Source organism: Callorhinus ursinus, unplaced genomic scaffold (genome assembly GCF_003265705.2).
Source record: "Callorhinus ursinus isolate GAN/ISIS: 27379988/994484 unplaced genomic scaffold, GSC_fseal_2.0 scaffold56, whole genome shotgun sequence".
Lineage (NCBI taxonomy): Eukaryota > Metazoa > Chordata > Mammalia > Carnivora > Otariidae > Callorhinus > Callorhinus ursinus.
This window is the reverse complement of record NW_027397118.1, coordinates 836,902-850,762: the sequence shown is the minus strand read 5'-3', so window position 1 is coordinate 850,762 and position 13,861 is coordinate 836,902. Positions and strand designations below refer to the sequence as shown.

Genomic DNA, 13,861 nt, shown 5'->3' with positions numbered 1-13,861 from the left:
TTCATGTGAAGGATTGTCTCTGGATAGCGGATGGACTTCAAAATAGGCCAAAGAATTCTGACTTTATCTTGTGCGTAGCCTATGGCCCAAGAGATGGTGGGGCACTGTGGGACCAGAAGGGCAAAGGGGGTATTCCTATGGGAAACACATCCGTTAGCCGCCCCCTTATATGGGGCAGGACGGTGCAGAGCCTGCAGGCAGAGGACCAGAGCACAGTCAAGGGAGGAGGGCAAGGGTGCTGGGAGCCTGTCTCAGGAGCAATGGAGAAGAATTAGAGAAATGCACATAGGCTTTTGTGGGGAAGAAGAGTCTTCCCTCTACCCACCTAAGTTCCATAGCTGGATCTGTGAAATAATCTCACCACGGGCAGATTCATAGGAGAAAAGATATACAGATTTATTGATTTTTAATATGTGCACAAGGGCGTCACAGGGAATAAAAAGTGAATATCCCAAAAAGTGGTGAGAAAGGAGAGGGAGGGTGTAGGCCACTCAGGGCAGAGTCAGTGATCTTTAGGAACAACAAATGGGCCCTGGGAAGAATAGACTGGAAGCTATGACAGCACGTGATAAAGTTTGTCTGGGTGTGGTGTCAACCTCCAGTCGCATCTCCTGTGATAAGAGTCCATCTTCCCTGTTTGATGAAACTCCCCAAGAGAGAATTTATGACAACTGAGTTCCTTTTTTTTTTTTTTTAAGATTTTATTTATTAGTTGAGAGAGAGAGAGAGAGAGAGCACAAGCTGGGGGAGAGGCAGAGGCAGAGGGAGAAGTAGACTCCCCACTGAGCAGGGAGCCCAATGTGGGACTCCATCCCAGGACCCTGGGATCATGACCTGAGCCGAAGGCAGATGCTTAACCGACTGAGCCACCCAGGCTCCCGACAACTGAGTTCCTTTTGGAGGAGTTGACTTTAGGCACATAAGGGAAGTTCAGAGAAAGCCTCTCCCTGCATTTGCCATTTTTCAAGTGCCTTTAGCTCAGAATAATCAATGTACCAAAGTGGTACATTATGGGGTAGCATGTCCTGAACTCCTCCACTGTTTTCTTTCTAACGTTGAATGTGAAGTGCCATTGAGGGGAAAGGTGAATCGCAACCTGAGAAGCATGGACTGTGTCTGAAACATTAAAATATGATGGCGGCACGTCCAAAAGGCGTACCCCAAGCAGCAGTGAGATTCAGGTTAAGTCACTTGATCCTCACCTGTCACAGAGACATTAAGGAAACAGACTCAGGATTAAGATCCCATCTGGGGGCACACTTGCATGATTGAAAGGATAAAGGAACACCTTCAGCAAAACAAACAGAACTACTTTTGTATCTGGAGGCAGTATGGTCACCTTGGGAAAATAACGTAATTTTCAAGCAGCCGTGAGGACCCTGTGGAACTTAACATGAATTTGTAGTAGATTCCACCCATGAGACTGTGGACCTTTCTTTTAGCATCCCTCAGTGGACAGGGATGGGAAGGCAACAGCAGGAGAGGTGATCACGGGTTGGCGCCATGGGTGTGGCAGAAGGGGGAGATTCTAGGTGACAGAAGGTCCACATGGATGTGTCTGACTCCTGAAGTCCAGTGAAGACAGGCAGCCAGCTGTTGCCAGGAGGGAGTGGAGGAGGAGAGACGAGCATGTCCTGAGAGTGACCAGCAGGTTCTCACAGCTGTGACGGACCGGGTTAGAGAAGTAAACAAGAACTCATCAGAGGGGATGAGCATCATTGTCATTGTTATTGTCACCGAGGCCAAGGCACAGCTAAAAACTTCTGTGACCAGGTGAAGAGATCAACATGTCAGATGAACCATCTGTGTGGATACTCAGGATAATGAGAGAAGAGGAAGGTGGAAAGGAAAACTGGGGGTCCTGAAGTCACTAGGGTACCGAGCTGTGTGTTAGCGGACAGTCGTGGACGATGGCAGTCATGTTTCCCTGTCTTCGGCCAGTTTTCCTTCCCAAATAGAGGATGTGTTTTTGCTGTGAGCCTTGAATGACCACATACGAAATAGAAATGTGATAAAGAGGGCAAGGTCTGCCCCGAGGAGAAGTGAATTTTTATGAGAATTTCCCTTGTATTGCTTCTCAGGAGGCACGGGGAGCCTCCCAGGCCCGTGAGGGTCAAATCGAGGCTTTTAATTATTTTGTACTCTCAGTGGAATTTTCTTCACTGAGAATAAAATGTCATGCCCATATGAGAGTTATTAAAAATCATTTTATGGAAAACATTACCTGCACTAAAAGGAATTAAACCCACAGTTCACTGTATTATGCTTGGTTAACAGTGTAGCAGCAATTTATTTTTCAGGGTTGTCTGGATGTGCTTTTATAACCTACAAATTAAGTGTTGTTACAAACAATCATGTGGCTTTTTTAAAAAAATGAAGAATCATATGGCAATTTAAAACTTTATCGTTTTGTTTTGTTAGAGACTTTACGAACATTGATTTTAACATGGAATTTTCTTCCTTGGATTTCATACGAAGCAAATACAAGAGATGAAAATCTAGAACAGGATGGAGGGAATTTTGAGAAATATTTATTTGCAAAGATCCGTTGTTGCTCTGGATAGATAAGTGATGTGGGGACCTCTGGTGGCTTAGTTTATTTTTCCATCTTGGAGAATAACTTGATACTAAGTGGAGAGCTAGACGTAAAATTCCAGTTGGAGAGGGCCTTTGAGATCATCGAGCCGAACTTTTTCATTCGACAAGAGAGGGCACTGAGTGACCTCAGTGGTTCAAGCCTGATTCAGACCTGACCCCATCAGGGCTGAATAACTTTTCCAGGATCTCACGGCAGAGCCCAGGCCCCAGCCGGGCCGAGCGCTCTTTCTGCAGCCTGCCCCTGCTCCCCTGGTAGAGAAGGTTAATGACGGCGCATATCACACAGCGCGCTCTCCCGTGATTTGTATTCATGTTATCCTAAAATGCCACTTGCCTCCGTGCTGTCCTCTGTGCCCTCACTCCCTCTCCTCGCTCTTGCCTTCTCTCTTGCAGTAACCTCCCGGGCTTCTCCCTGCTCTTAGTCTTTTCCTCTTTGGCTCAGCAATTCCCTACCACCGATGTTTCCGCTCAAAAGCTTGGACTCGGTCACCACACTCCCTTGCTCAGACTTCATCTCCAAATTGCCCTTTCCCCAAAGGCGATTTAACGTGATTAACGAGATTTGAAAACAGGTCCACGTGAGTCCAAAAGTGGTGTTATTTGTACATATCTTTCTTTTTCTTTCAAATCGCCGTCCTGCCACTGGGGTGTGGCCTTGGCTACATTGTTTCGCCTCTTCGGGCTCCTTTCTCCACCCAGCAAATGGAAATGGTAGAGCTGGCCTCCAGGAATTGTTGAGAGTTCATCTTATGAAGTACCCAGCACACAGCAGGTGCCTAATGGATGGCAGCTCTTATTGGTGGACTTGACTCATCTGTCATAATTTTTACCCCACTGCATGGAGGGCCCCTTGACGGCAGGGGTTTCCTTGTCATGTCTTCAGGGTTTCATGCTGTGCCTGGCCTCCAGTAGGTGCCTAAACAGTATTTGTTGAATGTAAGTGGGCCATGAAAACTTGAGCAAGTCATTTAATCTTTGTGAACCCCAATCCTAGTGACGAAAATCGGGAGGGTTGGTGAAATGAAATAATGCATATAAAGCACCTAGCATGGTGCCTGGTTCGTAGTTAGAATTCAATGAATAATAGCTATTGGCAAGATCATGTTTATCCTCAAAAAGCCAAGATCAAGTATTAGCTCTTCTGTAAAGCCTCTTTGGCTGCTTTTCTCTGCCCCCTGGCCAAATTAATCATTTCTTATCCCTCGCTCTCATACTCCAGGAAGGATGGTTTAGTGGGGAAAACAAGGGTTTTAGAATCCGACAGAACTTGGGCTGAGTCCTGGTCATGTGACCTGTATAACTCTAAACTAACTTAATGAAGCTTTTAAGCCCTGTCATTGAGGGTAATGATACTTAGCACATGCTGTGTTGGTCTATCCTATTAAAATATGAGTCTTTTTTGGAGCAGGAATAGAGTCCTGTTAATCTTGCGTGGGATATGGTAGGTGCTCAAAAACGATGTAATGACTTAAATATAGCACCAAAATCTCATTAATGTTCAAAAACTGTAAATAAAACAAGGACGGCACCAATGAGGCACCACCGAATATCAAGTAGAGAAAAAAAAATTTTTAAATGATAAAGCAAAACAACAGTGTTCAGCAAAAGCTAGACAGCCAATACTAAAGGTTAGAAGAAAGCAGAAGGGGGTGCCTGGGTGGCTCAGTTGGTTAAGCAACTGCCTTTGGCTCAAGTCATGATCCCGGCGTCCCGGGATCGAGTCCTGCATCGGGCTCCCTGCTCAGCGGGGAGTCTGCTTCTCCCTCTGACCCTCCCCCCTCTTGTTCTCTCTCTCAAATAAATAAAATAAAACCTTTAAAATAAAAAAAGGAAAGCAGAAGAAATGACAAAACGTGACATTTGAACAAATGATAAAATACGGCCGACACAGGAGTGGGTAGAGAAGATAAACCATAAGAGATAAGCTACTACCAATACTAACATTTTCACACAAAGTGCTGGAAGCGGTAGAAAATGCAGCGTGGAGAAGAAGATCTTCATACCTCCAGCTTTACAACTTCCAGAATTCCAGGCCCTGGCTCAGTTCATCCTCATCACAACCAGGGAAGTGGGTGATCATTGCCCTCTTGTCAGAGTCCAGGCAACAGTGAAGAAAACTTTAGGGACATCCTTGTGAACACACAGAAAGACCCAGGGCTTAGCTTAGCTCCCCTGAGTCCAAGCAGTGTTCTTTCCACGATAGCATGTAACCTTTGTGCCAGAAAGGTGGTGGGGGATTTAATATAATGATAGATAGGTTATAAATTAATATATGTGACATGTAACATCTTGGGCCCAACAGTTGTGATGGAAAGGTATGTCTGTCTTTCAGTTTATGCCTGTTCAGAAACCAAATGATGAAGAAAAAAGCGATCCTGTCGTTTTTGCTGGTAGAGTCCGGAATTTAATGGCAGAGTAAGTGTCTATATGTGATCCCAATCAGTAAATAGTTTTTAAATGATTGGTCAACGGCATTTCGCATAGTTTTAGGATTTGGGTGTTTCGTTTTATTTTGTTTGGTTTCATCCTTAGGGCCTCATTCCCTAACTCATTTTGGTAAGTAAAACAATGTGCCTGGGAAGGTGGTCAGTAAGACAATCTATAAATATTTTCTCCAGATGCAGCCCCAAACTAATGGAAATGGGGTTTTGCCGGAAGCAGAGCAGGGAGGCTTCAGTAAGCAGAAGAAACCAGCCCGTGACTTCCACAGGGTGGGTTCTCCTCAGCTGGTCTGTCACTGTGACACAGAGCCTTGTGTCTGAGCCATTCGTGGCTTGCCTTCCGTCCCCCAGCCTCCACGGAGCAGCCAGTGCCGGCTGATTCAAGGGCATTAATGAGTATAGCCACACAAAGGAGAAAGTTTGCAGGGGAAGGCAATAGATGCACAGAAAAGGGGGGAAGTCACCCCCATTAAGGGATGGCTGGAAATTTAAGATTTGTAAATTGTAAACATAAAGCAAATATTTTCCTGCTCTTAAAGGAGTTTTAACTGGCCGTGACTCTGATTAGATAAATTACCTCTCGTCCTGTAATGAACAAATGTTTGTGATACTGTCCTACCACCCAGGCAGCCCTAGAGCCTTCCCAGTGTGCACCCCACGCCAGGCACTACCCCCCTCTTGTCATTCCTATAGTAGGCTTGGTGCTGATAGGCCAGCAATGTGTATTCCTAGTAAAAATTCAAATGAGAAATCTGAATCTAGCTTCATAGCTGAATTTGGTATTATAAGCAAGATTATATATACTCGGATTCATATTTCACAGCAAAATAACTTTATTTTCACAACAGCATAAGTGTTCAAATGCTCAAAAAAATTTCTACTATGTGTACTTACATTTACTTGATTTTCCCATTTACTCGGGTTATCTAGCATAATCTTCACAGCAATTCTTGGAGCCAAGCCAGGAAAGTGAGATTCAGAGAGACAGATCGTTTGCCCAAGATCATAGCAGATAGTGAGGGTCTGGGCTGGGACTCAAATCCACATTTCTTGTGACCCAAGCCCAAGCTCTTAACAGGCATCTCTACTGTCTAGGATTATAAATTATAAATTTAAAATATTTAAAATTCTTATTTTCCCAAATAAAAATACTCTTACACCAAAATATTTATTAATCAAAAACAGCCTGGTTGTAGATAGAAAAAATATTTTATTCTTTTGCATCTGTTGAAAATGTAATGTTCTTAGCAGTGATTCAACAAAATCAAATACAGTTGAAGACAGAACTTTATGATTCTCACTGAATAACTGTGAATAAAAGTTTTGTGAAGAGGAAACTTCAAGAAATTATTTAATGTACCACACAGGCTTTTTTCTCAGCACTCAGTGTCTTTTGAAGTTGTTATTAATATCTATTTTTTTTTTCAAATCTAGTCCGTTATTAGACCTCTGAGCAGGTGGGAAGCTAATACGGTTCATGCACTCCTTTGAGGATGGAGGACGTTTAGGTTTGGGAGAAATAATGAGCTTATTCTCCATTCTCTTTCGTATTTTTGGGAGACTGTTAGGTAGCAAGAAGTCATCTCTAGTTTTGAGAGATGAAAAACGCAGATGGCAAGCGATTTGGCTAGATTGTCCCCTTTCGTATATACAGAGGCCATTTATCTGTGTAAATGGCACTTCCACGGGCCTTTTTAGTTTATCTTCACAATAAAGAACGCTGTGCAGTAGGTAATTATTCCTATGTGCAGATGACAAAAGTGAGGCTTAGGTTAAGAGCCAAAAGGTCCACAGTTGGTAAGACACTCCACTGGAATGAAACTCAAGTATTCTTGCTTTCCCCAGATACTGAAGTCAGCCAGTATCATGGTCACAGTTAAAACACCAAACAAATGACCAGCTGACCGAAGCATGCAGACTCGGCCACAGGAAGTCTGTGCAGAAGAGAAATATGTCTCTTTGGCAATAATAAGCTAAAGCTACTGGTTTGAAAAGTAGTAAATACTTTCCCATTTGCTGTTGTTTGTTGACCAGTTCAGGGCTGATGAAAAAAATCATTACCTTTTTTAAAAAAAAATTGAATTTGTTTGCTTTTAAATGCCTTTTAGAGCTTTGGGAATTCCCGTAACAGATCATACCTATGAAGACTGCAGATTAATGATTTCAGCAGGACAGCTAACATTGCCTATGGAAGCTGGGTTGGTGGAATTTACCAAAATTAGCCGGAAATTGAAGTAAGTATATTTTTAAATTGCTACACTTTCATAAGGGTGTCCCCCAGAGATCTGACATCTTATATGTTTCTTTTCTCTGGTTTCATTAATGCCCAGCTCTAGAACCCACGTGGTGTTTATTAAGGAGGCCAGGGCTGTGAATTCATCTCCCATTTAGTTCACCTAGTTGTGGTTTCTCAAGAACGGTTAACTTGGAAGCATGCGTATTGGTCACAGGAGGAGCCCGAGAGAGATAGTCAATGTGGAGCAGCACGGATCTGCCTCTCTCAGAAGTGTCTCAGAGCAGTCGGTCTGTCCTGCTTCCCTCTTGCAAGAAGGATGACAGAATTAGATGGTACTCCCATGTGGTAGTCAGACCTTCTCAGGTGAAATCTGAATTGACCTGTAGAGAAGCAATTCTGACCACCACTGAATTTTATTTTTTTTAATAATTTTTATTGTTATGTTAATCACCATACATTACATCATTAGTTTTTGATGTAGTGCTCCATGATTCATTGTTTGTGCATAACACCCAGTGCTCCACGCAGAATGTGCCCTCTTTAATACCCATCACCAGGCTAACCCATCCCCCCACCCCGCTCCCCTCTAGAACCCTCAGTTTGTTTTTCAGAGTCCATCGTCTCTCATGGTTCGTCTCCCCCTCCGACTTAATCCCCTTCATTCTTCCCCTCCTGCTATCTTCTTCTTCTTTTTTTTCTTAACATATATTGCATTATTTGTTTCAGAAGTACAGATCTGTGATTCATCAGTCTTGTACAATTCACAGTGCTCACCATAGCACATACCCTCCCCAATGTCTGTCACCCAGCCACCCAATCCCTCCCACCCCCCACCACTCCAGCAACCCTCAGTTTGTTTCCTAAGATTAAGAATTCCTCATATCAGTGAGGTCATATGATACATGTCTTTCTCTGATTGACGTATTTCACTCAGCATAATACCCTCCAGTTCCATCCACGTCGTTGCAAATGGCAAGATCTCATTCCTTTTGATGGCTGCATAATATTCCATTGTGTATATATACCACATCTTCTTTATCCATTCATCTGTCGATGGACATCTTGGCTCTTTCCACAGTTTGGCTATTGTGGACATTGCTGCTATAAACATTGGGGTGCACGTACCGCTTCAGATGCCTACATCTGTATCTTTGGGGTAAATACCCAGTAGTGCAATTGCTCGATCGCATGGTAGCTCTATTTTCAACTGTTGGAGGAACCTCCATACTGTTTTCCAGAGTGGTTGTACCAGCTTGCATTCCCACCAACAGTGTAGGACGGTTCCCCTTTCTCCTCATCCCCGCCAACATCTGTTGTTTCCTGACTTGTTAATTTTAGCCATTCTGACTGGTGTGAGGTGGTATCTCATGGAGGTTTTGATTTGGATTTCCCTGATGCCGAGCGATGTTGAGCACTTTTTCATGTGTCTGTTGGCCATTTGGATGTCTTCTTTGGAAAAATGTCTGTTCATGTCTTCTGCCCATTTCTTGATTGGATTAGTTGTTCTGTGGGTGTTGAGTTTGAGAAGTTCTTTATAGATGTTGGATACTAGCCCTTTATCTGATATGTCATTTGCAAATATTTTCTCCCATTCTGTCGGTTCTCTTTTGGTTTGGTGGACTGTTTCTTTTGCTGTGAAAAGCTTTTTATCTTGATGAAATCCCAATAGTTCATTTTTGCCCTGGCTTCCCTTGCCTTTGGCGATGTTTCTAGGAAGAAGTTGCTGCGGCTGAGGTCGAAGAGGTTGCTGCCTGTGTTCTCCTTTAGGATTTTGATGGACTCCTGTCTCACGTTTAGGTCTTTCAACCATTTAGATTCTATTTTTGTGTGTGGTGTAAGGAAATGGTCCAGTTTCATTTTTCTGCATGTGGCTGTCCAATTTTCCCAACACCATTTGTTGAAGAGACTGTCTTTTTTCCATTGGACATTCTTTCCTGCTTTGTCCAAGATGAGTTGACCATAGAGTTGAGGGTCCATTTCTGGGCTCTCTATTCTATTCCATTGATCTATGTGTCTGTTTTTGTGCCAGCACCATACTTATGGTGTCTTAATGATGACAGCTTTGTAATAGAGTTGGAAGTCCGGAATTGTGATGCCGCCAGCTTTGCTTTTCTTTCTCAATATTCCTCTGGCTATTCGGGGCCTCTTCTGATTCCATACAAATTTTAGGATTATTTGTTCCATTTCTTTAAAAAAGGTGGATGGTATTTTGATGGGGATTGCATTGAATGTGTAGATTGCTCTAGGTAGCATGGACATCTTCACAATGTTTGTTCTTCCAATCCATGAGCATGGAACGTTTTTCCATTTCTTTGTGTCTTCTTCAATTTCTTTCATGAGTATGTTATAGTTTTCTGAGTACAGATCCTTTGCCTCTTTGGTTAGATTTATTCCTAGGTATCTTATGGTTTTGGGTGCAATTGTAAATGGGATCGACTCCTTGATTCACCACTGAATTTTAAATACTTACCCTAGATCTCCTTTTTCTTCAGGGTACATAATTTTTTTAAGGCAAAAACCCCCCTTTGTGCTTTTATGAACAACCCCTTAGAACCATCTGCTGTGAAAGGTATCACCCCCGATTCCCTTCTTACTACCGTTCATTCTGTTTTCAGCCCCACTGGGGATTTGCAGAATATATTGATTCAGTAGGCTTTGGCATCCTCCCAAGGAAAGAGCTACAGAACTAGTTATGTATTAAAGGTCAATATTTGAAGATAATATTTTGATAACTGATAGTGCAAATATGATTCATATCTTCTAAGTAACAAACATGTTTTAATATATTCACAATATTCATATAAATTTGAAAAGTTTAGATAGTTACTGAAATTGGATACAGAAGAAAGCAGTATGTGTTAGGTCACCTGTTTAATTGGACAACACAAAGACAGGATGTGATGTAGGCTATGGTACATTTTCTGGTGTTTTGGTGTTTTAATGTTTCATAACTAATATTGGAGGAAGTGTGTATTGTCTAATGAATCTCCCTATCACAACATTTTGTGCAATCTGAGTTCATCATCAGCCTGGAAACTCTGTTGAAAGCAAGAATTGCATATTTTTTTAACAACCCAATAAATACTATTGACTTACTAAGTAATATTTAGATTAAAATATGATTTCTTATTTTCTTTTCATGAGTCATTTCTTATTCTATCATATTGCTCCTCTTCTCAGTTACTTTTCTTTTCCTCAGGTATTTGGGAAAATTGGTCTTGTTAATATCCTTCAAAAAAAGTCAGAGGCCTGTGTACACATTCCATAAGTACTCTATTTATTCTCATTTTCAGATGTAACACTTAAAATGAATGATGAATGAATTCATCATTGTATTCATTCAGTTGTATTCATCGTTGCCCCAAATTGGAAACAAACCAAAACACTCCTCAACTGGAGACTGGATACACCAAGAATGGGGTGTCCATACAATGGAATGCCACTCAGCAAGAAAAGGGAACACATTATTGATACGTGCAACAACATGGCTGAATCTCAGATGCATTATGCCAAGTGAAAGAAGCCAAACTCAGAAAGATACATACTCTCTGATTCCATTTATATGGCATCTAGAAAAGGCAAATGAAGAAAATATTATATATTTTATACATATTTTATATATTCAGACAATGTATATAAAAATATATATTTTATAGGGGCGCCTGGGTGGCTCAGTCAGTTAAGCAACTGCCTTCAGCTCAGGTCATGATCCTGGAGTCCCGGGATCGAGTCCCGCATCGGGCTTCCTGCTCAGCGGGGAGTCTGCTTCCCCCTCAGACCCTCTTCCCTCTCGTGCTCTCTATCTCTCATTCTCTCTCTCTCTCAAATAAAAAAATAAAATCTTTAAAAAATATATATATATTTTATATATTCAGACAAATGAATAAAACACCGTTCACAAAATGTCCATGTGGATTGTAAAGGGCTGACGACACGTATTTATGACTCTTTGTTTAGGTTAGACTGGGATGGTATTCGTAAGCAGTTGGATGAATACGCAATAATTGCAAGCTCTTCAAAAGGAGGGAGAATCGGAATTGAAGAATTTGCGGAGTATTTGAAGCTGCCTGTTTCAGATGTCCTAAGACAACTCTTCGCACTCTTTGACAGGGTATGTTAAAACGTCATCTCTAGCATGCAAACATCTTTTTTTTTTATTAAAGATTTTTATTTATTTATTGAGAGAGAGAGAATGGTAGAGAGAGAGCATGAGAGGGAAGAAGGTCAGAGGGAGAAGCAGACTCCCCGTTGAGCAGGGAGCCTGATGCGGGACTCAATCCCGGGACTCCAGGATCATGACCTGAGCCGAAGGCAGTTGCTTAACCGACTGAGCCACCCAGGCACCCCACAGCACGCAAACATCTTTACTCTGCCGGTCTCCGTGGAGCATAAATCAGTATGGCATTAGAAGAATTGGTAGGTGACTATTAGAGAAAGCAAGACTGAGGCCAGGTTTAATTTCATGATCTGGTTTTTCCCCTGTAGTAGTAGTAGTAGTAGTAGTAGTAGTAGTAGTAGCAGCAGCAGCAATATAATTGTGTGTGTGTGTGTGTGTGTGTGTGTGCGCGCGTGCGCGCGCGTGCCCATATGTGTGTGTTGCAACAATTATGATGGTATCTCGTTATTTTAAACATCAGGTCAGAAATAAATATTGCAACCATAAAACCATGTTTGTTATATAGAATTGGAAAGGCTTCTATAACTGGCGAGAACTTAAATCTTTATGTCAAAATTCATCCATTGATGACAGGCGTGGTACTATTCTATCCTGAAGGCTTCTGGACTTACCCCAAAATATGTGAGGACCAAGTAGATTTTATTTGCAAGTAACTTTTTATGACAAGGTTTCAATTAAACCTTGACTGTTCGCCCTTTATGAATATGTAAGTACAGGTAGATACCTGAACTGTCAGAAAGTTTCCTTAGGAAAAATGTATCAAGATTTCAAGTTCTTGATTTTTAATGTGTGAGGTTTTTTTTACATATAAAATTGACAGTAAAGTTTACTCTTTTGGTGACAGTTTTATGAGTGTTCATAAATGCACTGAAGCATGTAAATACCACTCCATTCGACATACAAAACAGTTGCAAAAAAGCATCCGTGTAGCCATCCCTTTGTAGTCAAATCCTTGCCCTACCCTTAACCCCCAGCCATCACTCCCCCTCTAGCTTTGCCTTTTCTAGATGCCATATAAATGGAATCAGAGAGTGTATATCTTTCTGAGTTTGGCTTCTTTCACTTGGCATAATGCATCTGAGATTCGGCCATGTTGTTGCACATATCAATAATGTGTTCCCTTTTCTTGCTGAGTGGCATTCCATTGTATGGACACCCCATTCTTGGTGTATCCAGTCTCCAGTTGAGGAGCGTTTTGGTTTGTTTCCAGTTTGGGGCCACGATGAGTACAAACTATGAATATTCCTGTATAGGTTTTTGTGTAAATCTCGGCTTTCGTTTCACTGGGGTACAGACTTAGGATTGTGATCTTATTTTTGTCTTATCTGAGAGTGACTTTATTTTGCATTCATTCCTAAAGGACATATTTGTTGTGAATAGAATTGACTTGAGAGTTCTTCCCTTTCAGCGGTTTAGTGATGGTGTCCTACTGCCTCAGGTCCTCCGTGATTATCCTGCCTTACTGATTGTTCTTTATAGTTTTGGCTCTCTTCACCAATCCTCCTGCTATGGCATTTTGTCCAGAGGTGGTTGCCTTTTGTATTTTGATTAGCGGTTTTAATTGTAATCGGAAGGAGAGATGGGCTGGGCTTTTTCCATCCTGGCTGGCTCCAGAAGTCCTGGTTCTCTATGGACCGCTGGGAAAAGATATTTTGCAAAGAAATTATAGCTTGATGACAGAAACCAGGACAGGGCTTCTTTTTCTCCGTACCCCGAGCATACTCATGATCCTAATGACTCATTCTGTGACCTCTAAGATGAACCATCTTCCCGCCTGATGAAGTGAAGTAACCTTCTCTCTGTGGTGCCCAGTCCCCTGTTCTTGGCTTGCTTGCAGCACACAGATCATCTTCCCTTGTCCATGAAACGATCACGTGCCACCGCAGTCGTAGTACTAGAAAGTGTAACGAAGATTTAGGAGAAAGGAGAAGTAAATTATTGGCTATAACCACACAAGTTGGGAAAATAGAAGCACTTTTTACTTGTACTATTACCAGTCTCTCTGTGAGCTTTATGTTGTCGCATCTTCCTTTTTTGGCTCTAGAAACCAGGCAAGTGATTTGAAATGAAGATTCTATAAATACGAACTTGGTGACAGGAAGGAATATGGCAGGGATAGACAAATGAGAACAGGAGCTGGGGGAAATGGGACATGGAACAGGAACCCAGGAGGAAACTTGGAGCGTATCTTAGACTTTGGGCTCATCAGGATTTTCCATCACCATTAGAAATAGGATCTATGGAGGTTGCCCTCCCTTTTCAGGTGTCAAAGTGTCATCGCTAGCAATTCCAGGAATGTTAGGACACCCGTTCTGTCTGTTGGTGACCGATGATCCCCGTCGTTTCTCTGGCACTCTTAAGGATGGGAAGATTTGGAAGCGGGGAGGGGAGAGTACAAGGATTAAAATC

At 42.1% G+C, this 13,861-nt stretch overlaps 1 protein-coding gene across 1 annotated transcript in view; it reads left to right on the top strand.

Moving 5' to 3' along the window:
* The window catches only part of LPCAT2 (lysophosphatidylcholine acyltransferase 2), a 67,721-nt gene that overhangs the window by 28,905 nt on the left and 24,955 nt on the right, over positions 1–13,861 (top strand). Inside the window, exons 9-11 of the mRNA XM_025852360.2 lie at positions 4,931–5,013; positions 7,148–7,273; positions 11,233–11,386. Coding sequence (XP_025708145.1) covers positions 4,931–5,013; positions 7,148–7,273; positions 11,233–11,386 — 363 coding nt within the window. The remainder of the gene's footprint in view (positions 1–4,930; positions 5,014–7,147; positions 7,274–11,232; positions 11,387–13,861) is intronic.